The 22,676-nt window shown below is 29.4% G+C and overlaps 2 protein-coding genes across 7 annotated transcripts; one reads left to right on the top strand and one right to left on the bottom strand.

The window, feature by feature from the left end:
- Positions 1-1,530: 1,530 nt before the first annotated feature.
- LOC105667878 (uncharacterized) lies at positions 1,531-5,073 on the bottom strand. The gene is made up of 8 exons (XM_067359537.1): positions 4,973-5,073; positions 3,970-4,133; positions 3,678-3,812; positions 3,288-3,424; positions 3,102-3,164; positions 2,806-3,009; positions 2,247-2,568; positions 1,531-2,118 (listed from the first exon to the last, which is right to left on the bottom strand). Exons 3-8 carry the CDS (start codon positions 3,739-3,741, stop codon positions 1,949-1,951), a joined length of 960 nt encoding a protein of 319 aa, XP_067215638.1. The 5' UTR covers positions 3,742-3,812; positions 3,970-4,133; positions 4,973-5,073; the 3' UTR covers positions 1,531-1,948.
- LOC137001174 (uncharacterized) lies at positions 5,068-15,966 on the top strand. 6 transcript variants are annotated; one of them, XM_067359539.1, is made up of 6 exons: positions 5,068-5,182; positions 12,414-12,644; positions 12,720-13,028; positions 13,155-13,289; positions 13,874-13,977; positions 14,128-14,516. In XM_067359539.1, exons 2-6 carry the CDS (start codon positions 12,581-12,583, stop codon positions 14,431-14,433), a joined length of 918 nt encoding a protein of 305 aa, XP_067215640.1. In that variant the 5' UTR covers positions 5,068-5,182; positions 12,414-12,580; the 3' UTR covers positions 14,434-14,516. The 6 variants fall into 6 exon arrangements, 2 of the variants coding, with proteins under 2 accessions (XP_067215640.1, XP_067215639.1); XR_010891291.1 differs by lacking the exon at positions 5,068-5,182 and adding an exon at positions 14,549-15,966 and having other exon boundaries at positions 8,694-12,644; positions 13,732-13,977; positions 14,128-14,287; XR_010891292.1 differs by lacking the exon at positions 5,068-5,182 and adding an exon at positions 8,694-12,341 and having other exon boundaries at positions 13,732-13,977; positions 14,128-14,517.
- The last annotated feature ends 6,710 nt before the right edge of the window (positions 15,967-22,676 follow it).

Below are 22,676 nucleotides of genomic sequence, written 5' to 3'. Positions count from 1 at the left end.
GCGAACGATTGAATATTTCTCGTTTGGAAATCAAGTAAGATTTTTCCTTTCAGTTTTGTGCACAGTATAGCCTTGAGTAATTGTAGCTCCTCTGTTGGATCTATGCTTTCCATCGCGTAGGTACTAGCACTTAAAAACTCCTGTATTCTATTTGGTGCTGTCCCGTCGATTTCCGGTATTAGGCTTCGGGCTTCTTTCAACTGCATATAATTGTTAGAATGGGTTGGCCTATTCCTTACGTCAGCGGGGCCTTGGCCGTACGATACGTTTACTTCTGGTGCGTTCATCGTTCCACGTGACGCGTTATTTAATTCACGGTTACTAGTTGATCCCTGTTGCTGCCCTTGTATACCGTATATTTGTGCGTTAAATCGTTCGTGCAAGTTAAGTATCTGTTCATGTAAATGTTCTTGCAGCACTTGCGTTTGCGCTCGTATCTCGTTTATCGCGTCTGCTAGTACTCCGATCTGTGTCTCTATTAAATTCTCTTGTATGTCGTTTGTGGCATTGGTCACATTCCCGTCTATGTTGATCTATCGCCGCGGAGGCTCTCCGTCCTCAATTCGTGCGGTTACGTCGTTTGGCGGTTGTGCCATTGTTATTTCGTTGTTTAATTCTCGCGGATCAAAGATACTACTATCGTACGTAGTCGATGCAGTCTCAGTGCGCTCCGATATTCTACTCAATGGCCTCGTGGTTGTAGGCCTATCCTGGCGCGAATCCTCGCTTACTCCGGATATTAAGCTGTTATCTAATTCGCGGAAAGAATATTCTCGCGTTGTTTCAACGTTTTCGTCGACGTTCGCGACGCTTTCGTCTCTATCGTTTACTACGAATTCTCGCGGTGTTTCGCGCGGTTCCCTCTCGGGGTTACTCAAGGTGTTTATTGCGCGTCGTCCTTGGTCGCTTAACAACCAGGATTGATTCGGTTGTAAACTGGGGTCGTTTTGACTCGGATTACCGCCTAGCCAATATGGAAAACCGTGTCCTTCGCGTCTTTCGGACATTCGCTCTTATTTTACTAATGTGTCTTTATTTCGACTTACATTAATACGCTCGCTCGCATGGTGTTGCGTTGCTCGCTGCCCAGTGCTTCGCGGTGAGGTAGGTCACGTTCCGTTCTCGCTGTGCAGTGGCCCTTGCTCGGATTTCGCTGACTCTGCTTGGTCGTTGTGCTCCGTCGGACTTTCTCAGCTGCTTATTGCTCGAACTGCCTTGACTGGACCGCTTCCTCGTGGAGATTTTATTTTCTTTTCTCGCTTTCACTTTTCGCACTTCTAGTTTCCGTGTTATTTTCGGCCACGCTGTTCCCTTGGGTTGATCGTCTTGGTCCTGCTGCCGTGCCCAGTCCACCAAGGTGTCCACCAACAACCGGACTACGGTGAAGAAGACAGATCCCACCGCTGCCACCAAAATTGTTACGCCGTGCCCTGTGACTCAAAGATCTCTTGTCGCGGGCCAACGCAGGATTCGGGATCCGTCGTGTAGGGCCAAGGGGGTTGATCCAAGGGAGATGATTATTGAACGATGTTCAATGAGAAATAAAATATCTTTATTCACTTAGCACTCGCGTACACTTTATTTAACGGCTTCCTCACAGTCGTTACGATCGCGTAAGATACAAACTCGGAGTTCGCGATACCGACGTGCAGCTCGTGCTTAGATCAAACTTAAAAAACCCGTGGTGACAATCGAGTCACCTTCTTTTATACAGATCAGTATCTAGGTTAGCAACGTCTGCTTTTCCTTGAATGCTGATCTGCTTCGCTTGTTTGTGAGGCAATCCGCCGATCGTTTCCTCATACGGTTAACGCCTCAGCGTTTAATTACTTGTTTAAAGAATAGCATTGGTCAATATCTTTGTTAATTTTAAATACCTTATTCGTCTTTCTAAGAACGTGTTTCGAATTGAAAGTTTTATTTGCTAATTCTTTAAACAATAGCGTTGCTAAATTAAAATATCTCGTTGTAGTCTTTCGACACACAACAAATTTTGTGCTTCTTGTATCCTTGTATTTTTATATTTATTGAATCGACAACGATTTCTTGTTATTTGTAGACCGTTCAATAAACGATTGTAGTTGATTTCTTGATCTGTTATTAATTTAGAAATATTATCTATAAAAATGTAATATTTTAATTAAAAATATAAACATTTTAAAATTTAATATACTGTATATTATATTAAAATACATTGTATATATTGTATTTATATTATATATTAAAATAAAACTAAGAGAAAGTACCTAAAAATATCCAAAGATTCGGATGAACTGTTTGCATCTTTTGCGCCATGATATTATGAAATGATTCTACAAAATTATTGGTTCTAATTGGGCATCCATATACACTTGTTTTTTTCGATATTGGAAGCCATGTGTTTCTCATATATTTCATAAAGAGCAATATATTAGGGTAATTATCAGATTCTTCATCCGCAATTGTCTGCATGAGGTTTAAGCCTTCTGCAAACATTTCTGATGGTGCTAATGCTAATGTCATTGCCATGGATACTGTTTTACGTGGTGCTTTTAAAAGTCCTAATCGTTTCCACTTTTTTAGAACAGCCTACCAAAGTAAACATAAAATATATAATTAATAAAATGTAAATAATAAAATATATAATAATATATTTCATAAGTGTTTAAATGTTTTTTAAATAATTTATTAATATATATAACTATTTTTTGCAATTTTTTTACATATATAAATGACTATATTTATAAAATACTACATAAATATTAGAAATAAATAATATAAGTAATCTCAACTGATAGTTTTGTTAATAATAAATATTTGACATACTTGACAGTAATGAAACCAACAGCCTCGTAGAGATGCATGGGGAAATTGTTCATGGACAGCGTTCATCGATGCTTTTTCATAATCCATCATTATGAAACGCAAATTACATTGTAGACCAGGTGCCAGTTTTATAATTTCTTTCCATATGGATTTGTAAACTAATTGTGTTCTGGCTTCACACAAAATAAATACTACTGCAATACCCTAAAAAGAAAATGAGAAAACATTTTTAAAAGAGTATATATGAAATAAAAGTATATGGAATTAATAATCATTTGTCATCAAAATCAAAATACCTTATCCATGTACCGCACATGTATTGAAAATAGTTGTGCAAAGTTTGGTGCTCTAGGTACAACCTAAAATAATATATATTTATATATGATTATAACAATATTTCAATTATAATTATCTACAAATAATATTCCAAAAAAGTAATACTCTTTAATCACAAATATAAAATGCTAGTGATTAATACTTACAGAAAATGTACCATCAATAAAAACTTCAGAACATTTCTCTAATATTTTTAGAAGCTTATCAGTGGTAAATATGTAGGAATATTTGTTATCTTCAGATATAACACAGCCTTTATAAATATTTTTTGTAGGTTCATAACCTTGAAGCAAATTGTCAAGCTCATACACATTCGAAGGTAATGAAGGACGCATTTTGATTTTTTCTTTTGATAACTGATTTCTCATAGCATTATATGAAATAAAAGCTGCGGCTTTTGGATTTTTTCGAGAAACAGTATCAAATATTTCTTTGTTTGTTATAGTCCCACATAGCAAAGATCTCCCCAGGACATCTCAATTTGATCGAAATGGTCCCAGTTTGATCCAGAGCAAAACGTTTATCCGTAGGATTACCTGAGGGTATCCCGTGTAGCATGTCCTGTGGATATCTATGAACGATCTCCGCAGGACATCCCATTTTGATCAAAATGATCCGAACGATACAGATCGATAATAAATAGTTATTCGTAGGATTTCCTGAAGATATTTCTAGTACAAAAAATATACGTACATTAAAATTGCTGTTTTTTCAAATTTAGCAAAAGATTTCTTACATAAATATTTTTTAGTAAGACATTTTTTTTCTTAATTTGAACAGAGAACAAATTTAATTTTGTGTGCATGCGTAGACACACATATAACATACCAATATAATTTTAATCCGTCCATTTGTTAAGATCAAAGTACAAGTATATATAGAGAAAGTATTTATTTCTATTATATGACGATACTAGAACTTGGTCATCGAGTTCTTGGTTCGAGAAGCCAGTATATACAGTGATGGGAGAAAGTTCCGTAACGGTCAAATATCTTAGAAAATAATGATTATGGAAGAAAATGTTCAATACAAAAGTTTTAGTATATTAAGTGGTTTATTATATGGTTATATTGAAATAACCTTCATGTAACCTTGAAGGACACCGCGAAGGTCAACTTTGAAATCTTAAATGGAAACTCCTATTTTCTATTACATATTGTTAAAGCTGATGTCAAGACATTTCCGAAACAATATAATGAAGTTATTTTTTATTAAGTACTTTTCGAGTTATGAGGCTTGAAAGTTACAGCATTTTGACATAAAATACAAAATATCTTGTAAAACATTCAATTTTCGGGAATCTTACCTTAATACTTAATACCTTAATACTTAATGCATAAAATAATGAGACGAATCAATTGATATAAAAAAAACACATAGTTGCTTTTAAAAAAAAATATGCAGCTGCATGTTGCAAATTACATATTTTTTTTTAAAAGCAACAATGTGTTTTCTTTATATCAATTGATTCGTCTCATTATTTTATGCATAAAAGTATTAAGGTAAGATTCCCGAAAATTGAATGTTTTACAAGATATTTTGTATTTTATGTCAAAATGCTGTAACTTTCAAGCCTCATAACTCGAAAAGTATGTAATAAAAAATAACTTCATTATAGTGTTTTGGAAACGTCTTGACACCAGCTTTAAGAATATGTAATAGAAAATAGGAGTTTTCATTTAAGATTTCAAAGTTGACCTTCGCGGTCTCCTTCAAGGTCACATGAAGGTCATTTCAATATAACCATATAATAGACCACTTTATATACTAAAACTTTTGTATTAAACATTTTCTTCCATAATCATTATTTTCCATGATATTTGACCGTTACCGAACTTTCTCTCATCACTGTATAAGACTACCGCTTTTTGATTACCTAACCTTTCTCGGATCGACAACTCGAATCGAATTCTAGATCGGTGAACATTGAGATTAACGCAGGCAGTGAAGTGTGAGTTTTGTGCTGTGATTTTCCCTTAAAAAACGGAAAAAGGCGCATAAGCGATAACATATAAGACATCAGGAATTATTAAATTGACAGGTAATTATTAAAATTTAAAATTATTATATCAAACGCATAAAATTATTATATCAAATCATCTTTCTATATATATCATAAATAAGGTTATGTTTGAGAGACGTTGGCTAGTAAAACACCACTACTACAATTTTTATTTATATATTTTATATTACTTTTTGTGCTATATATATATATATATTTATAGCAATTATATATATAATTGTAAAAATATATATATATAAATATATATAATTTCTACAAATAAGTTAGTTTTACGTATGTAATACTATGTATATGTATAGTATTGTGAAAATAGGATTCAACATTATTGTTTTAAATTATATTGCCGGAGGAGTTTGCTTATTTACAGTAAAAAAGGGACTATAGGTACTAATATTTAAGTCATCATTAATTATTGCGTAAACAAGGTAACATAATATTCTTAACTTATGGCATAAACAAGGTAACATAATGAATCTTTAAGAATAACTAGTTCTTTGAAAAATAACAAGAATTATGTATATGTAGGAAATATAAACGTTTGTTTTGTTAATAAATTTAGTGAATGTGTAACTTATGAACAATTGAATATATACTACGTATATTGTATATATATATATATATATATATATATATATATATATATATATATATATATATATATATATATATACACACATACGCATATATGCGCAATATGTACAATTTTTGCTAGTTTTTACATGAACTAAGCTATTACTAATTCGTGTAAAACTAGCAAGAATTGTACATATATATTATTGTGACATATTACATTATTAAAGATTTATGTATATTTCTAATTTTCTTAAAATCGATTTTACTTTTTACTTACTTTATAAATATAAAACAATAATATAGCATATGAAAGATTAATTGCATTACATTGGAAAATAAAAAAATAAAGGCCTGTTTCACAATGCCAGGCAACAGGAAATAATCTTAGAAAGAAAGAGAAAAAAGATCTCTCTTTTTCAAAGTTATTTTTTGTTTCTATTCTTGTTGCCTGGCATTGTGATAGGTCTAATAATTAATAAGATTATATAATGTCATTATAAAATATACATATATATGAAATAACTAAATTATTCTGTAGAAAGATAAAATTGATAGGCAATTTATAATTTGTCTGGTATACATTTTTTCTTTATGAATTTAAAAGTTACAATTTTATAGTTTAATTAAGAAGCTAAAAAATAATTTTTTTTTTCAAGAAAATTACAAAAAATGGAAAGATACAAAAATAAACGCAAACGGCTAGATGAAATGTCAAGTAGACATTTGAGAAGACTCGTGCAAACTGAAATTAATTTGCTAGAATTTGGAGATCAAGAAAGACTATCTAACTTGTGTACATTGCCTAGTACAAGTGCTAATACATCATCTTGTGTGAATGAATCTGACCATCGTAGAGAGATTGCATACAATAGAACTAGAAATGACAATTTTGACGTATTCGACATGTTACATGAATCAAATGAATTAAGTGACAATGTTGACATATTCGACATGTTACATGAATCCAGTGATGCGATATTTCCCACAGCGGTCCCGGCTCCGCTGCCTCACACAACCTTACAGAAGCGCTACGTCACGTATCCGTGTGAGCTCGGCCGTTCAACCAATGGAAGAGAGCGAACGTCTCCCTTCCACCGAGCCGACACAACAGACGATAAATGCATGCTACTTGCATGTTAAAAACAAGCGTTTCTGATTCAGAAAAGAAATTCTGAGGCGAGTGGCTGGAATATTAGAGATCACCTGTTCGAGACCTGCTTCGTGCAACTTTTTTTTCTTTTTTCCACATTTGTTTCTAACATAGTAAATTATTAGATAATATTTTTTTGCCCAAAAAAATAATATTTTCTATTTATTATTAATATTCGCATATATTAAACTAACAATTTTAGAAATAATACAGATCTGCTATTGTTAATAGAAAAATGAAGTTATTTTATAATGTTGCAACAAAGTGCTAATTTAACATATGTGAATATTTTTAATAAAGATAAAATAATTTCTTTTAACCAAAAACATTATCTAATAATTTACTTAAAATAAATATCGAAAAAGGAAAAAGAGTTACAAAATCACAGTTTTCAAACACGAGATTTTTAATATTTTTGCCATTCGCCTTACTCGTTTAGCCATGCTTGTTATTTTACATTTATCAACATGAGAGATTACACGCCTGCAAAGCTTTTAATCATTTATTTTAAACTACTGCATATTAGCAAGATTACAGTAACTACATATACATGTACTGTGGAGATTAGTGGAGGAACACAGTAGCATTTTAAAAATGCAGTCAAATAGATATAGATTGGTAATTTTATTAGTACTATTAATAAGTAGTGGTCTTCCGCACCACCTTTGAGGTTTCACTTATGGCGCGTTTGATTTTTTTTAAGTGGATCGTCGCCTGGAACCCTATTGTACCACTTTTTTTTACACCTGTTATTTACAGGTTAAAATAATTTACAGTAGTTGACACTCTATTTTTGTATCTATATACTTACTGTACTTTGTATACTCACTGTACTTGTACTTTTGCGCGTTGCGCGTATATTGGCGAGTTGGGAAAATTACTTTATAATTTTTTATAAATACAAAATATATTTTGTATTTATTATGCCTGCAATGCTATCAAGAGTAATGAGAAATACAAGGTGTCCCATTTTAAACAATCCACTCAAATATCTCAGAAACACCGAGTTAAATAAAAAAATTTTTTAAATAAAAGTTGTAGGATTTGGAGAGAGAAAAAATATAGGGATATTTGTTTGACCTTGGATGGAAGCGCTTCTGAGATTTGAAGGTCATTTTTGTTTTTTTAAATGGAACCACTTTAATTTTTTTATATAAATCGATTTCTCATAATATTTGTCGTAAAAAGTTATAAAACTAGGATGACCAAAAATTGAATTGTTTACTAAATATTTTATACTTTAATTTTACATAATTTTACATAAACTATAAAATATCTCGTTAAATATTTATTTTTCAGTTATCTTACATCAACACTTTTATGCACAAAATAATGAGAGGAATCAATTGGTGTAAAAAAATACATAGTTGACATAGTGTTTCTGAGATATTTGAGTGGATTGTTTAAAATGGGACACCTTGTATTTCTCATTACTCTTGATAGCATTGCAGGCATAATAAATACAAAATATATTTTGTATTTATAAAAAATTATAAAGTAATTTTCCCAACTCGCCAATATACGCGCAACGCGCAAAAGTACAAGTACAGTGAGTATACAAAGTACAGTAAGTATATAGATACAAAAATAGAGTGTCAACTACTGTAAATTATTTTAACCTGTAAATAACAGGTGTAAAAAAAAGTGGTACAATAGGGTTCCAGGCGACGATCCACTTAAAAAAAATCAAACGCGCCATAAGTGAAACCTCAAAGGTGGTGCGGAAGACCACTACTTATTAATAGTACTAATAAAATTACCAATCTATATCTATTTGACTGCATTTTTAATATGCTACTGTGTTCCTCCACTAATCTCCACAGTACATGTATATGTAGTTACTGTAATCTTGCTAATATGCAGTAGTTTAAAATAAATAATTAAAAGCTTTGCAGGCGTGTAATCTCTCATGTTGATAAATGTAAAATAACAAGCATGGCTAAACGAGTAAGGCGAATGGCAAGAATATTAAAAATCTCGTGTTTGAAAACTGTGATTTTGTAACTTTTTTTCCTTTTTCGATATTTATTTTAAGTAAATTATTAGATAATGTTTTTGGCTAAAAGAAATTATTTTATCTTTATTAAAAATATTCACATATGTTAAATTAGCACTTTGTTGCAACATTGTAAAATAACTTCATTTTTCTATTAACAATAGCAGATCTGTATTATTTCTAAAATTGTTAGTTTAATATATGCGAATATTAATAATAAATAGAAAATATTATTTTTTTGGGCAAAAAAATATTATCTAATAATTTACTATGTTAGAAACAAATGTGGAAAAAAGAAAAAAAAGTTGCACGAAGCAGGTCTCGAACAGGTGATCTCTAATATTCCAGCCACTCGCCTCAGAATTTCTTTTCTGAATCAGAAACGCTTGTTTTTAACATGCAAGTAGCATGCATTTATCGTCTGTTGTGTCGGCTCGGTGGAAGGGAGACGTTCGCTCTCTTCCATTGGTTGAACGGCCGAGCTCACACGGATACGTGACGTAGCGCTTCTGTAAGGTTGTGTGAGGCAGCGGAGCCGGGACCGCTGTGGGAAATATCGCATCACTGCATGAATTAAATGAATTAAATGACTCAAATGAATCAAATAACTCCAATGAATCAAATAAAATAAGAAATGATGTAGATCATTTAATTAATTTAAATATTGAAAATGTAGAAAAAAAGAAAAATTTTAAATCTTTATTACGTGACTGGGCTGTAATTAACAATGTTAATCATGTAGCATTAAGGGAACTTATTAAAATTCTTCGTAGTCATGAATGCTTTTCTAATTTACCAGTTGATCCTAGAACTTTATTGAGTACGCCAAAAAACACCGATATCAAAACTGTTTTACCTGGTTTATATTCTCATTTTGGAGCTCGTATTGCATTAGAGATATATTTTAGAAACTATTATCATAGATTTAATAATATAAATACTATAGATTTGGGAATTAATATCGATGGGTTACCTCTATCAAAATCTTCAACATCATCATTATGGCCAATCTTAGGATGTGTTTTACCATATAAAAAAGTTTTTATAATTGGTGCATATTATGGCTCTAAGAAACCAACAAACTGTAATAAATTTTTACAAAATTTTATTGAAGAAATATCAGACTTAATAAATAATGGAATTTTTCTGTGTGAGAAATTTAACAATATTAAAATTAAACAAATTTTATGCGATGCTCCTGCAAAATCTTTTATATTAAATATAAAAGGTCACAATGGTTACTTTAGTTGCACAAAATGTAGAATTGAAGGTGAATATAGAAACAGACGTATTTGTTTTGCAGATATTCATGCTACAAAAAGAACAAATGAGGATTTCTTAAATGAAACAGATGAGAATTTTCATTTAGGCTCTACTAATTTAAAACAGATACCAGGATTAGATTTTATGGAAAATATTCCTTTAGATTACATGCATTTACTTTGCCTTGGAATTATGAGAAAATGCTTATATATGTGGACAGCTGGTGACTTAGAAATTCGTTTACAACATCACAAATGTCAAACAATATCAAACAATTTAGAAACTCTTAAACGGACTATACCAGTTGAATTTTGTAGAAAACCAAGATCTTTGGATTTTTTGAAACAATGGAAAGCAACTGAATATAGGCAAATTTTATTATATACAGGCCCTGTTGTTTTTCAAGGAATACTTCCAAACGATTTATATCATTACTTTTTAACACTTCATGTAGCTATTAGAATTTTATGCTGTAAAAGTTTATGTGAGGATTATTTGAATTATGCTGAAGAATTATTAATTCATTATGTTAATAGTTTTAAAATTTTGTATGGAGAATACAATGTTTCTCATAATGTTCATGGTTTGATTCATTTATGCGATGATGTTCGAATACATGGCACTTTAGATTCATTTAGTGCTTTCAAATATGAGAATTTTTTACAAAAAATAAAAAAAAAGAAATTCGCAAAGCTGATAAACCATTACAACAATTACATAGAAGATACATGGAAAAAAATAATGCTACATGTAATAAAATTTTGGCACACGAAAAAAGTTCTGATATACAATTACGCAATAAACATTATAATGGTCCACTTATTCACGACTGCATAAATCCACAGTATAAAATTATCAGTATTTCACAGTATACAATAAAAGTGGATGACAATGCTAATAATTGTTGTTTTATGAAAGATAAAAGTATCATAAAAATTGAAAATATTGCATATTGTAACACAAGAAAATGCTTAGTTGCTATCGGCAAAAAATTTATGATTAAGAAAGATTTGTTTCATATTCCATGCTTATCATCATTACTTCAAATTTATATAGTTAGTAATTTGTCTGAATTATGTACATGGCCCATATCGGATATCAACAAGAAAATGTTAATAATCCCACACTTAAACGATACATTTGTCGTTGTACCATTATTGCATATTGAATAATTAATAAATGATAATTTATATTAAATGTACATAAATATGTGTTGTATATGATATTATATTAATATTACTTAGTATGTATATGTATATGCTATTGCATTATAATATTACTTGGTACATATATTGTAGGGATATTACATGTAATATATTAATTGTGATAAGTTGAGAAAGAGAGGCGTTTCGACAAAGAAATAAACAATTAGGAAAACACAAGGCTCGGGGAAGCATCCGGACATAATAAAGGCAAAATTATAAAGGAGAAAAAACGACGAGAGCAAAGTGCAGTCGTTCTCAAGCGTGTTTATAAGGAAAATAAAAAAATAATGTTTTTAATAAAATGATAATTGCCTAATGATTAAGGGTTGATTTAAAGATGATTTTTTTAATTGAAAATGTTTATCAATAATACATCTGTAGGAATATAATGTAGGAATATAGTGTTAGAACATAATCTAATAAGTATAGGAGAGTTGTGTTTTCGTGGCGATGATCGAGACAATAGCGATCGACCAAAACACGACGTCAAGACGTGTTCGGGCATCGGCGGCCGTTGGCCGGCAAGACGAGCGAGCGAGAGCAGCTCGCGTGAATCGCCAGAGAAGAGCAGAAAGTCGTTTACCACGGAATAGATCGATAATCAAGTTGTACATATACTATCGTGTGTTAATATATCTATCCTGACATTATTATTTTATTTTATATTAATTGGGAAACCTTTCACCAATTTCCCTTACACATCAATAATTTTCAAGTTATAAGTAATTTAAAAAATATTTTTTTTGTAAACTAAACTTTGTGAAGTTAAAAAAGTAACATCATTATATTCTTTAGTTAATTTTAAGTGAAATTTACTTTAATAAAATTTGAATTTAAGGCTTAGATACAAAGTTATGTAATGATAAAAACTAGAAGTTTGAAAAAATAATCTTTTATGACATTTTCCATGAAGAAAAATTGTCTCTAAATTTGTCAAAATAATCTATCTTTCATCATTGGAGTGATTATTACCAGACACTGTGGTACAGGGTAATACATTTACAATTGGCAATATTATTCGTAATTTATATTAAATGTTATAAATTTCTTCACTATTTTTAGATACTTAAAATACAGGCAACAATCAAAATGAATAATAAGTATTACATTGTCGAATTTGAAGATGGTCTTCAAATTGTACCTAACAATTGGTTTACTTGTAAAAAAAATCCGCAATATATCGGCCAAATGTAACAAATCAGAAAGAATATGATAAAGCAGTTGAAAAAATGAAAGATTTTAATAATAATAATTCAACAATAATATCTGTTAAAAGAATATTTACAAGTACAGGTAAGTTAAACTTTTGTTGCGGAAATCTTTATTTACAATTTTAAAAGTAATATTTTTAATTGTTATCTTTTTCAGATACTTTTATTAAAGCAAAAGAGAAATTAAAATTAGCCGAAAAATTATCAGATTTAAATTCAGATGAAGATACAAAAGTTTTAAAAAATAGAAGAAGATTCTATGCAGCAAAAGTTTTTTCATCATCAAGTAGCGAAGAAGAAATTCAAAATCCTATGAAAAAAAGGAAAATAGATACTTATCCACAAGTACTACAAATTTCGAAGAATTCTAAATTACGTCATGAAAATAAAAATAAAGAAAACTTTTCATCAGCACAGGAAAATGAAATGCAGCACATGAGTTCTCAATATTCTAATTTTTCTTCAGGTATTTATCACATAAATTAATAAAGATATGTACTATGTTCTGACTTTAATACTGTGATTTAGATAAATAGCACAATACTTTTTATAATTATATATATTTTTATTATTACATTTTTTGTTATTTTAGATAATTATCCAAAAGCATCCCAAGTGTTAAAAAATTCTACAATACGTCATCAAGTACTCGAAAATAAAGAAAACTTTTCATCAGAAGAAGAAGATAAAATGCTCATGAGTTCACAAAATTCTAATTTTTCTTCAGGTATTTATCACATAAATTAATAAAGATATCTATTATATTCTGACTTTAATATTTTGATTTAGATAAATAACACGATACTTTATATTCACGATTCTTCTTCAGATACTTATATAAAAAGTTAAAATGTTGTGTGTGTGTATGTGTGTGTATAACATCTTAACATATTTAAAAAAAAAATGTCTAATAAAGATAATTTTAAAACAAATTACTGTTTTAAAAGAAACGAGATAAAAGAATTAAAAAATAGTATTAAACAATTAATTTTTAAGCCACTACCAGGTGTAAATATCTTTGTTTCTACAAATAAGATGTTATAGCATTACTTATTGGACTACAATCACAAACTTTTATATTATAGATTCACAAAATATTCTTCGGCAACTCTCCAATAAAAATATATCTATTGTTTAATCTGGTACTTATTTGAATGTTTTGTTTTTAGAGTTTCATGAATTCAAACGCAATGTAATATAGAAACTTTTCTGTGCTTAAGCAGAAGTTAGATTTTATTATACAAAACCAATTAGATTTTTATGAACAATGGGAACGTAATGAAAATAACAGTACAACACACTTTTCTACAGAAAACAATGAAATAAATGTAATGTCACAATTTCCAATAGAAAGTGAGGACGCTTTAAATCAATTAGAAGAGGCTCTCATCGATAATAATTATCGTAATAACTTGGTAAAATAAATATAAATATTAATTATATATTATGTACATTAATTTTTTATAAAGTTTTTAAAAAGTTAAATTATTAAATTTTATTAAATTTTAAAGTTATTTATATATCTGCTTATTTATATGACATCTATCACATTTTTATTCTCTTAGATAAATAAACTTTCAACAATTGGTGGTAAAAATTTAAAGCAGTTAATTTTAAATATAATAAAACGAATTTTTACAATAATTATTGCGAAAGAGTATAGTTGGTATAGAAAGAAAAACAACAAAAGCTTTTCGGATTTAAAACTTTGCTCAGTTGTTATCAGTAAGTATATATGTACATACATATACCCACACATACAAACACATAAACACACACTTAAACACATAGATATTTACACTAATAAACCTATACATAATGCATATACTATATATATAATACATATATTAGATTTAGTTATTAAATTATAAAAATTAGATTAACTTTCCATCTAATTCATTAAACATCTGGTTTAAAAAAATTAAAAATATGTTGAGAAGTATATGTTTATATTTATGTTATATAAATGTTTATACGTATTTGTAGGTGCAGTTCTCAATTAAAATACCCGCAAGCTACCGAACATGAAATTTCGGAACCAATAAAATCATGGCTTCGTCATGCAAATGAAAAAATAAAAAAACTGTATGCTGCACAATTAAATATTTAATACTTTTCTTTATATTTTGTTCATGTATATAATTCATACATAATATTAGCGATTTTATGTACACAATATTATGTATGTAATATTATTCATATTTAGTTATAATTTTTAGTAATATTAAGTTTATTAATTTATATTTAACAGTGACTAGTGCAATTTTAAAATGTACAAGACGTATCTTTAGCTTTTGTTTTTATATATACAAATTTTATTTTTATTGTGACTATTTTTACATTATATAGTAAATAAAAAATTTAAAAAAAAATTACATATTTTATAATAAAATGTGCTTCAAATGTACTATTATTTATATTACTTATACGTACTTTACCTTTTTTGAAATATGTCTATTTCTTAAAATAATGTAATATAATAGAAGCTTTTATTTTGAAGAAATTTTGCTAATAATCTTTCCTTTATGCTCATAAAGATACATACATGTCAAATGTCTATATAAAATATTTGAAAAAATATGTATTTTGAAAAAATGTTTCAAAAATTGTTTAGTTTTAAAGGAGTAATAAAAAGTAGTAATAAAACAATATCTTGATAGTGGTGTCATTAAAGCGAGATTGTCGTAATTTTTTAAAATATAAATAATTAATATGAACTTTTTCGAGAGAGAAAGAGAGAAACATTACTTATTAAGATTACTGTTTTATTGCTTTCTTAACTTAAAACTAAACAATTTCTGTTTAAATCTTTTTAAAAAATATATTTTTTAAAGACATTTTAAATAAATATTTAAAATAAATATTTTTCTGGGTGGTATTTATAGTCCGATTTTATATTTAGAATCTTCTTATGATTTCATTCAACTAATGAAATAATGTTGCGCAACCATTTTGTTGAATGTTTTAAAATGATTTTGAATATAAGATCGGATTATTAACACCATCCTATATTCAATAATTTTATTTGGATTTTATCTGGATAAAAAAAGATATCCAGGGGACATTGTTGAGATCTAATTTAATCATATGTAGGATATCCCAGAAATATCCCAGGGATTTATTTTTGGATGTCCTACGGATATCTGAAAAGCGGACATTCGGATATCCCAGGGATTTATTTTTGGATGTCCTACGGATATCTGAAAAGCGGACATTCGGATATCCCACGGATGCCCTACGGATATCCTACGGCTTTGTACAGACATCCCAGGGATATCTGAAAATCCTTTACATTACATCCCACGGACATCCGTAGGATGAAATTTTGCTATGTGGGATCCTTCATATATATACAAATAACTGCCCTTTCTTTTCCCAGATATTATTTCCATTTTTGTATTGCAAGTATAAAAAATGTACTGTAAATAAAAAAATATAAATGTATAAAATATAATATGTATAAAAATGTTTCCTGTTTATTTGTTAATTGTTTCTTAAAATATACATTTTTAGTTATATAATAATGTTCAAGATTTTTACATCTTTTTGTTCTATTAAATTTTTTTTGTTCTATTATGTTTACAATGTTTTTATTAAATTAGTTAAAAGGTTATATATAGGCTGCATTCTGTAATCCACTACCAGTATTTTGAAGATCTATAGTTCACGTTATATCCCACATAGCAAAATTTCATCCTACGGATGTCCGTGGGATGTAATGTAAAGGATTTTCAGATATCCCTGGGATGTCTGTACAAAGCCATAGGATATCCGTAGGGCATCCGTGGGATATCCGAATGTCCGCTTTTCAGATATCCGTAGGACATCCAAAAATAAATCCCTGGGATATCCCTGGGATATCCTACATATGATTAAATTAGATCCCAACAATGTCCCCTGGATATTTTTTTTTATCCAGATAAAATCCAAATAAAATTATTGAATATAGGATGGTGTTAATAATCCGATCTTATATTCGAAATCATTTTAAAACCTCATTCAATCAACAAAATGGTTGCGCAACATTATTTCATTAGTTGAATGAAATCATAAGACAATTCTAAATATAAAATTGGACTATAAATACCACCCAGAAAAATATCTATTTTAAATGTTTATTTAAAATGCCTTTAAAAAATATATTTTTTTTAAAGATTTAAACAGAAATTGTTTAGTTTTAAGTTAAGGAAACAATAAAACAGTAATCTTAATAAGTAACGTCACTCTCTTTCTCTCTCGAAAAGTTTCATATTAATTATTATTTATATTTTAAAAATTTACGACAATCTCGCTTTAATGACACCACTATCAAGATATTGTTTTATTACTATTTTTTATTACTCCTTTAAAACTAAAGAATTTTTGAAACATTTTTTCAAAATACATATTTTTTTCAAATATTTTATATAGACATTTGACATGTAAGTATCTTTATGAGCATAAAGGAAAGATTATTAGCAAAATTTCTAAAAATAAAAGCTTCTAATATATTACATTATTTTAAGAATAGACACATTTCAAAAAAGGTAAAGTACGTATAAGTAATATAAATAATAGTACATTTGAAGCACATTTTATTATAAAATATGTAATTTTTTTTAAAATTTTTTATTTATTATATAATGTAAAAATAGTCACAATAAAAATAAAATTTGTATATATAAAAACGAAAACTAAAGATACGTCTTGTACATTTCAAAATTGCACTAGTCACAGTGTTAGATATAAATTAATAAACTTGATATTACTAAATATTATAACTTAATATGAATAATATTACATACATAATATTTTATACATAAAATTGCTAATATTATGTATAATTTATACACATGAACAAAATATAAAAAAAAAGTATTAAATATTTTATTGTGCAGCATTCAGTTTTTTTATTTTTTTAATTGCATGACGAAGTCATGATTTAATTGGTTCCGAAATTTCGTGCTCAGTAGCTTGCGGGTATTTTAATTGAACTGTACCTACAAATACGTATAAACATTTATATAACATAAATATAAACATATACCTCTCAATATATTTTTAATTTTTTTAAACCAGATGTTTAATGAATTAGATGGAAAGTTAATCTAATTTTTATAATTTAATAACTAAATCTAATGTATGTATTATATGTATATGCATTATGTATAGATTTATTAGTGTAAATATCTATGTGTTTAAGTGTTTGTTTATGTATTTGTATGTGTGGGTATATATATATATATATATATATATATATATACGTAGTATATATTCACTAAACTTACATTCACTAAATTTATTAACAAAACAAACATTAATATTTCCTACATATACATAATTCTTGTCATTTTTCAAAGAACTAGTTATTCTTAAAGATGCATGTATTATGTTACCTTGTTTATGCCATAAGTTAAGAATATTATGTTACCTTGTTTACGCAATAATTAATGATGACTTAAATATTAGTATCTATAGTCTTTTTTTTACTGTAAATAAGCAAACTCTTCCTGCAATATAATTTAAAACAATAATATTGAATCCTATTTTCACTATACTATACATATACATAATATTACATACGTAAAACTAACTTATTTGTAAAAATTATATACATATATATATATATATATATATGTATAATTGTGCTATAAATATATATATAGCACAAAAATTAATATAAAATATATAAATAAAAATTGTAGTAGCGGTGTTCTACTAACCAACATCTCTCAAACATAACCTTATTTATGATATATATAGAAAGATGACCTGCATATGATATAATAATTTTAGATTTTAATAATTATCTGTTAATTTAATAGTTCCTGACGCCTTATATTATCGCTTATGCGCCTTTTTCCGTTTTTTAAGGGAGAATCATAGCACAAAACTCACACTTCACTGTCTGCGTTAATCTCAATGTTCACCGATCTACGACACTAGAATTTGATTCGAGTTGTCGATTCGAGAAAGGTTAGGTAATCAAAAAGCGGTAATCTTATACAGTGATGGGAGAAAGTTCCGTAACGGTCAAATATCTTGGAAATTAATGATTATGGAAGAAAATGTTTAATACAAAAGTTTTAATATATTAAGTGGTCTATTATATGGTTATATTGAAATGACCTTCATGTGACCTTGAAGGACACCGCAAAGGTCAACTTTGAAATCTTAAATGGAAACTCCTATTTTCTATTACATATTCTTAAAGCTGGTGTCAAGACGTTTCCGAAACACTATAATGAAGTTATTTTTTATTAAATACTTTTCGAGTTATGAGGCTTGAAAGTTACAGCATTTTGACATAAAATACAAAATATCTTGTAAAACATTCAATTTTCAGGAATCTTACCTTAATACTTTTATGCATGAATTAATGAGACGAATCAATTGATATAAAGAAAACACATTGTTGCTTTTAAAAAAAAATATGCAGCTGCATGTTGCAAATTACATATTTTTTCTTCTGAAAGATTTCTGAAAATTGAATATTTTACAAGATATTTTGTATTTTATGTCAAAATGCTGTAACCTTCAAGCCTCATAACTCGAAAAGTACTTAATAAAAAATAATTTTATTATATTGTTTCGGAAACGTCTTAACACCAGCTTTAAGAATATGTAATAGAAAATAGGAGATTCTATTTAAGATTTCAAAGTTGACTTTCGCGGTGTCTTTCAAGGTCACATGAAGATCATTTCAATATAACCATATAATAGACCATTTGATATACTAAAACTTTTGTATTGAACATTTTCTTCCATAATCAATATTTTCCAAGATATTTGACCATTACGGAACTTTCTTCCATCACTGTATATACTGGCTTCTCGAACCAAGAACTCGATGACCAAGTTCTAGTATCGTCATATAATAGAAATAAATATTTTCTCTATATATATACTTGTACTTTGCTCTTAACAAATGGACGGATTAAAATTATATTTGTATGTTATATGTGTGTTTACGCATGCACACAAAATTAAATTTGTTCTCTGTTCAAATTAAGCAAAAAAATGTCTTACTAAAAAATATTTATGTAAGAAATCTTTTGCTAAATTTGAAGAAACAGCAATTTTAATGTACGTATATTTTTTGTGCTAGAAATATCTTTAGGAAATCCTACGAATAACTATTTATTATCGATCTGTATCATTCGAATCATTTTGATCAAAATGGGATGTCCTGCGGAGATCGTACATAAGATATCCACAGGACATGCTACACGGGATATCCTCAGGTAATCCTACGGATAACGTTTTGTTCTGGATCAAACTGGGACTATTTCGATCAAATTGGGATGTCCTGGGAAGATCTTTGCTATGTGGGATATTATAGATTTTCAATACTGGCAGCAAATTACGGAACATAACCATATAATGTATATACAATAACCTTTAATTGATTTAACAAAATTACTTGTGAACAAAAACAGAATAGAAAAGCTCAAGAAAACAAAAAGATCTTGACGCTATTGTATAACTGGAATATTTATATAATATAAAATTAAGACGTACCGTAAGAAATTTAAGCACTTGGAAATGTTACTTGCCGCAACTTATAGTTTCTTAGATTACTCTTTTTATTCGAACCTTTGAACCTTTTTTTATCTTTACTCCTTCTTGATTCTAAACACATGACCCTTCGATAACTGCAATAAACATAAACGCTGTTCCTATGCCTAACGCATATTTCCTCTTTGATAAAACCGCCTCCTTCCAATAAACATTCCGCCGCTACGATTTTCCTACAGCACCTTAAACGAAGATCATTCTCGCCAGTTCAGTTCTCGATCAAAGCTCAAACCAGCAACACCGAATAAATACTTTTTCCACAAACGTGTCCCGACTTATTCTAAATAATCTATTACGTAGCTATACGCTCGTAACAATTGGTGGCAGCGGTGGGATTGTTTGTGTGTAAAAGTGCGGAAATTTTTGCTATAATTGAGCTGATTGCTGTTAATTAATATCAAGTGAAAGAAAGTTAGAGACCCGAAATTCGAAAAAACTTCGTAGCCAAGCAAGACTATCAAGTAGAAGAACCGAGGTCAACCATAACTTGGTGCTATCCTGACGAAATTAACGAGAGCACATTTCGATCAACCTGCTGAGATCCTGTCTGTTAGCCGATAAAACCACGACGCGTAGTTTACAACCTACCCCGAGGAAAAAGGCATCAGGACGCTCCTGGACGAGCACAGCAGCTAACGAAGGAAAAGGACAGCAACAACGAGACTCCGTGGACGGCCAGCACGAAAAAAGGTCAACCCTCATCATCATCTCATTAATGTCATCATCATCAATTCATCTATATCTACTATCGGCGTAAAACCATCTTGTCATAGATATGCTGCGCATCGTACTTCTGTAAGTCTATGAATTTTGTAAACTTTAGAGACACTAAAGCGCATTATAATACAGACAGTTCGGAAAGTAGTTCGTTGATTAGTTATATTAGCGATAATAATTCTAAACATAATCACGTAATCTCAAATCTAGAAACAATCAATATGAACGATCGAACAGAAACGGTAGAGTCAGCGCAAGGCGTAGATCATTTTGGCACAAATCTAGAAAGTCGAAGATCCTCGACGAGTAACAGTAGCTATTTTCCCGTCCGTAATAGTTTATCGCTCATACCTGTTTTTAATAGAAAAAATATTCCAGTGACGCAATTTACAGCAGATTGTAAAGGAGTTAATGACTTAGTCGAGCCAGACGATAGGTTATTTTTCTTTAGATCGGTCTTACAAGTTAAATTAACGGGAGATGCCGCGTTAGTGAGAACAATCTATACAATAAATAATCTTGATGATTTATGCAAAGCATTAGAAAAGGAATTCGGAAATTCCAAAAGTTTTGACCATTGGGAAGTGGAAATTAATAAACTTCAGCAAAAAAGAAATGAATCCATTGAAGATTATGCTACTAGAACCAGAAAATTAAACTCTGAAATGATTCTTGCAATTTCTAATTACCCTGATCCAACAGCAAGAGCAGGACTAAGAATCTTTGCAATGAATAAATTAATTACTCATTTCTTAGGCGGATTACACAATCAAACGGCACAACTTCTTTTATCACAAAAATTTAACACGTTAGAAGACGCAATAGAAAGTGCAACTAGGTACATTACAACATCTAATTATCATTCAGAAAGATTTAGACAAAATAGATTCAACGATACATCGCGAATAACTTGTAATTACTGCAGGAAAATAGGACACACAGAAAACGAATGTAGGAAAAAACGTTACGATTCACAAAATGCCTCTCGTGAAAATCAAAATTCTTGGCAAAATAACCAATATAATAACGTCAGACGCGAGCAAAATTTTTCGCGGAATAATAACCCGAACGGAAGCAGATTTAACAGTAACCAAAATTTTTCTAACACTAACTATCAATCCAACCGGTTTAACCAACCCAATCAATATAATCAAGCGAATTATCAACGTAATAATAATTTATCTAACAACCTACCTAATAATTCAACTAATAATTCACATTTAAACTACCATGGCCAAGCGAAAAGCGCGCAACGTCAAGGCCAAATATCGAGTCGCGCACATCCGATTCAATCACTAGAACAAGAGCAAGAACATATACAATCAGAACAACCTCAAGAAATCTTATATCAATCCCATTCGAAGAACTTAGAAATTCAGGAGACAGATTCTTGTTAGATACAGGCGCTGATATTAACATCATTAAAGCTTACGCATTAGAGCGCGATACACTTGTGTATGTCGATGAAAAAGTAGAAATTCAAGGCATAACCGAAGAAAAGCAACAAACTCTCGGAACTGCATACTTACATTCAAATACGGGAGTTCACGAATTTCATGTAGTGTCCAGTAAATTCCCTTTGAAGGAACAAGGAATTATAGGTTCTACATATCTACGTCAAGAAGACGCGAAAATTGACTTCAAAACGCGAACGGTAACAATTAGCAATAATCAAAGATACCCATTAGAATTTAGTAATCGAATAACGTTACCGAGTAGAAGTATTTGCCCTGTGATGTTACAAACGAAACATTATAACATTGATAATGCATTCATAGATCACAAAGAGTTAGAACGTGGTGTTTTTCTAATGAATAGCATAGTAAAAGTGAATCACGCG

This window comes from Linepithema humile, chromosome 7 (genome assembly GCF_040581485.1).
Source record: "Linepithema humile isolate Giens D197 chromosome 7, Lhum_UNIL_v1.0, whole genome shotgun sequence".
Classification (NCBI taxonomy): domain Eukaryota; kingdom Metazoa; phylum Arthropoda; class Insecta; order Hymenoptera; family Formicidae; genus Linepithema; species Linepithema humile.
This window is presented reverse-complemented; position numbering and strand designations above follow the sequence as displayed.

Coding starts and splice junctions, on each gene's coding strand:
- LOC105667878 (XM_067359537.1), bottom strand. CDS start 3,741: ATGGGATGTCCTGCGGAGATCGTTCATAGATATCCACAGGACATGCTA. Junction 3,425..3,677: donor GCTACACGGGATACCCTCAG/GTAATCCTACGG, acceptor ATTTGCTTCAAG/GTTATGAACCTACAAAAAAT. Junction 2,119..2,246: donor GAATCTTTGGATATTTTTAG/GTACTTTCTCTT, acceptor ACATTTTTATAG/ATAATATTTCTAAATTAATA.
- LOC137001174 (XM_067359539.1), top strand. CDS start 12,581: ATGAAAGATTTTAATAATAATAATTCAACAATAATATCTGTTAAAAGA. Junction 13,029..13,154: donor ATATTCTAATTTTTCTTCAG/GTATTTATCACA, acceptor TTGTTATTTTAG/ATAATTATCCAAAAGCATCC. Junction 13,290..13,873: donor AAATTCTAATTTTTCTTCAG/GTATTTATCACA, acceptor ACTTTTCTACAG/AAAACAATGAAATAAATGTA.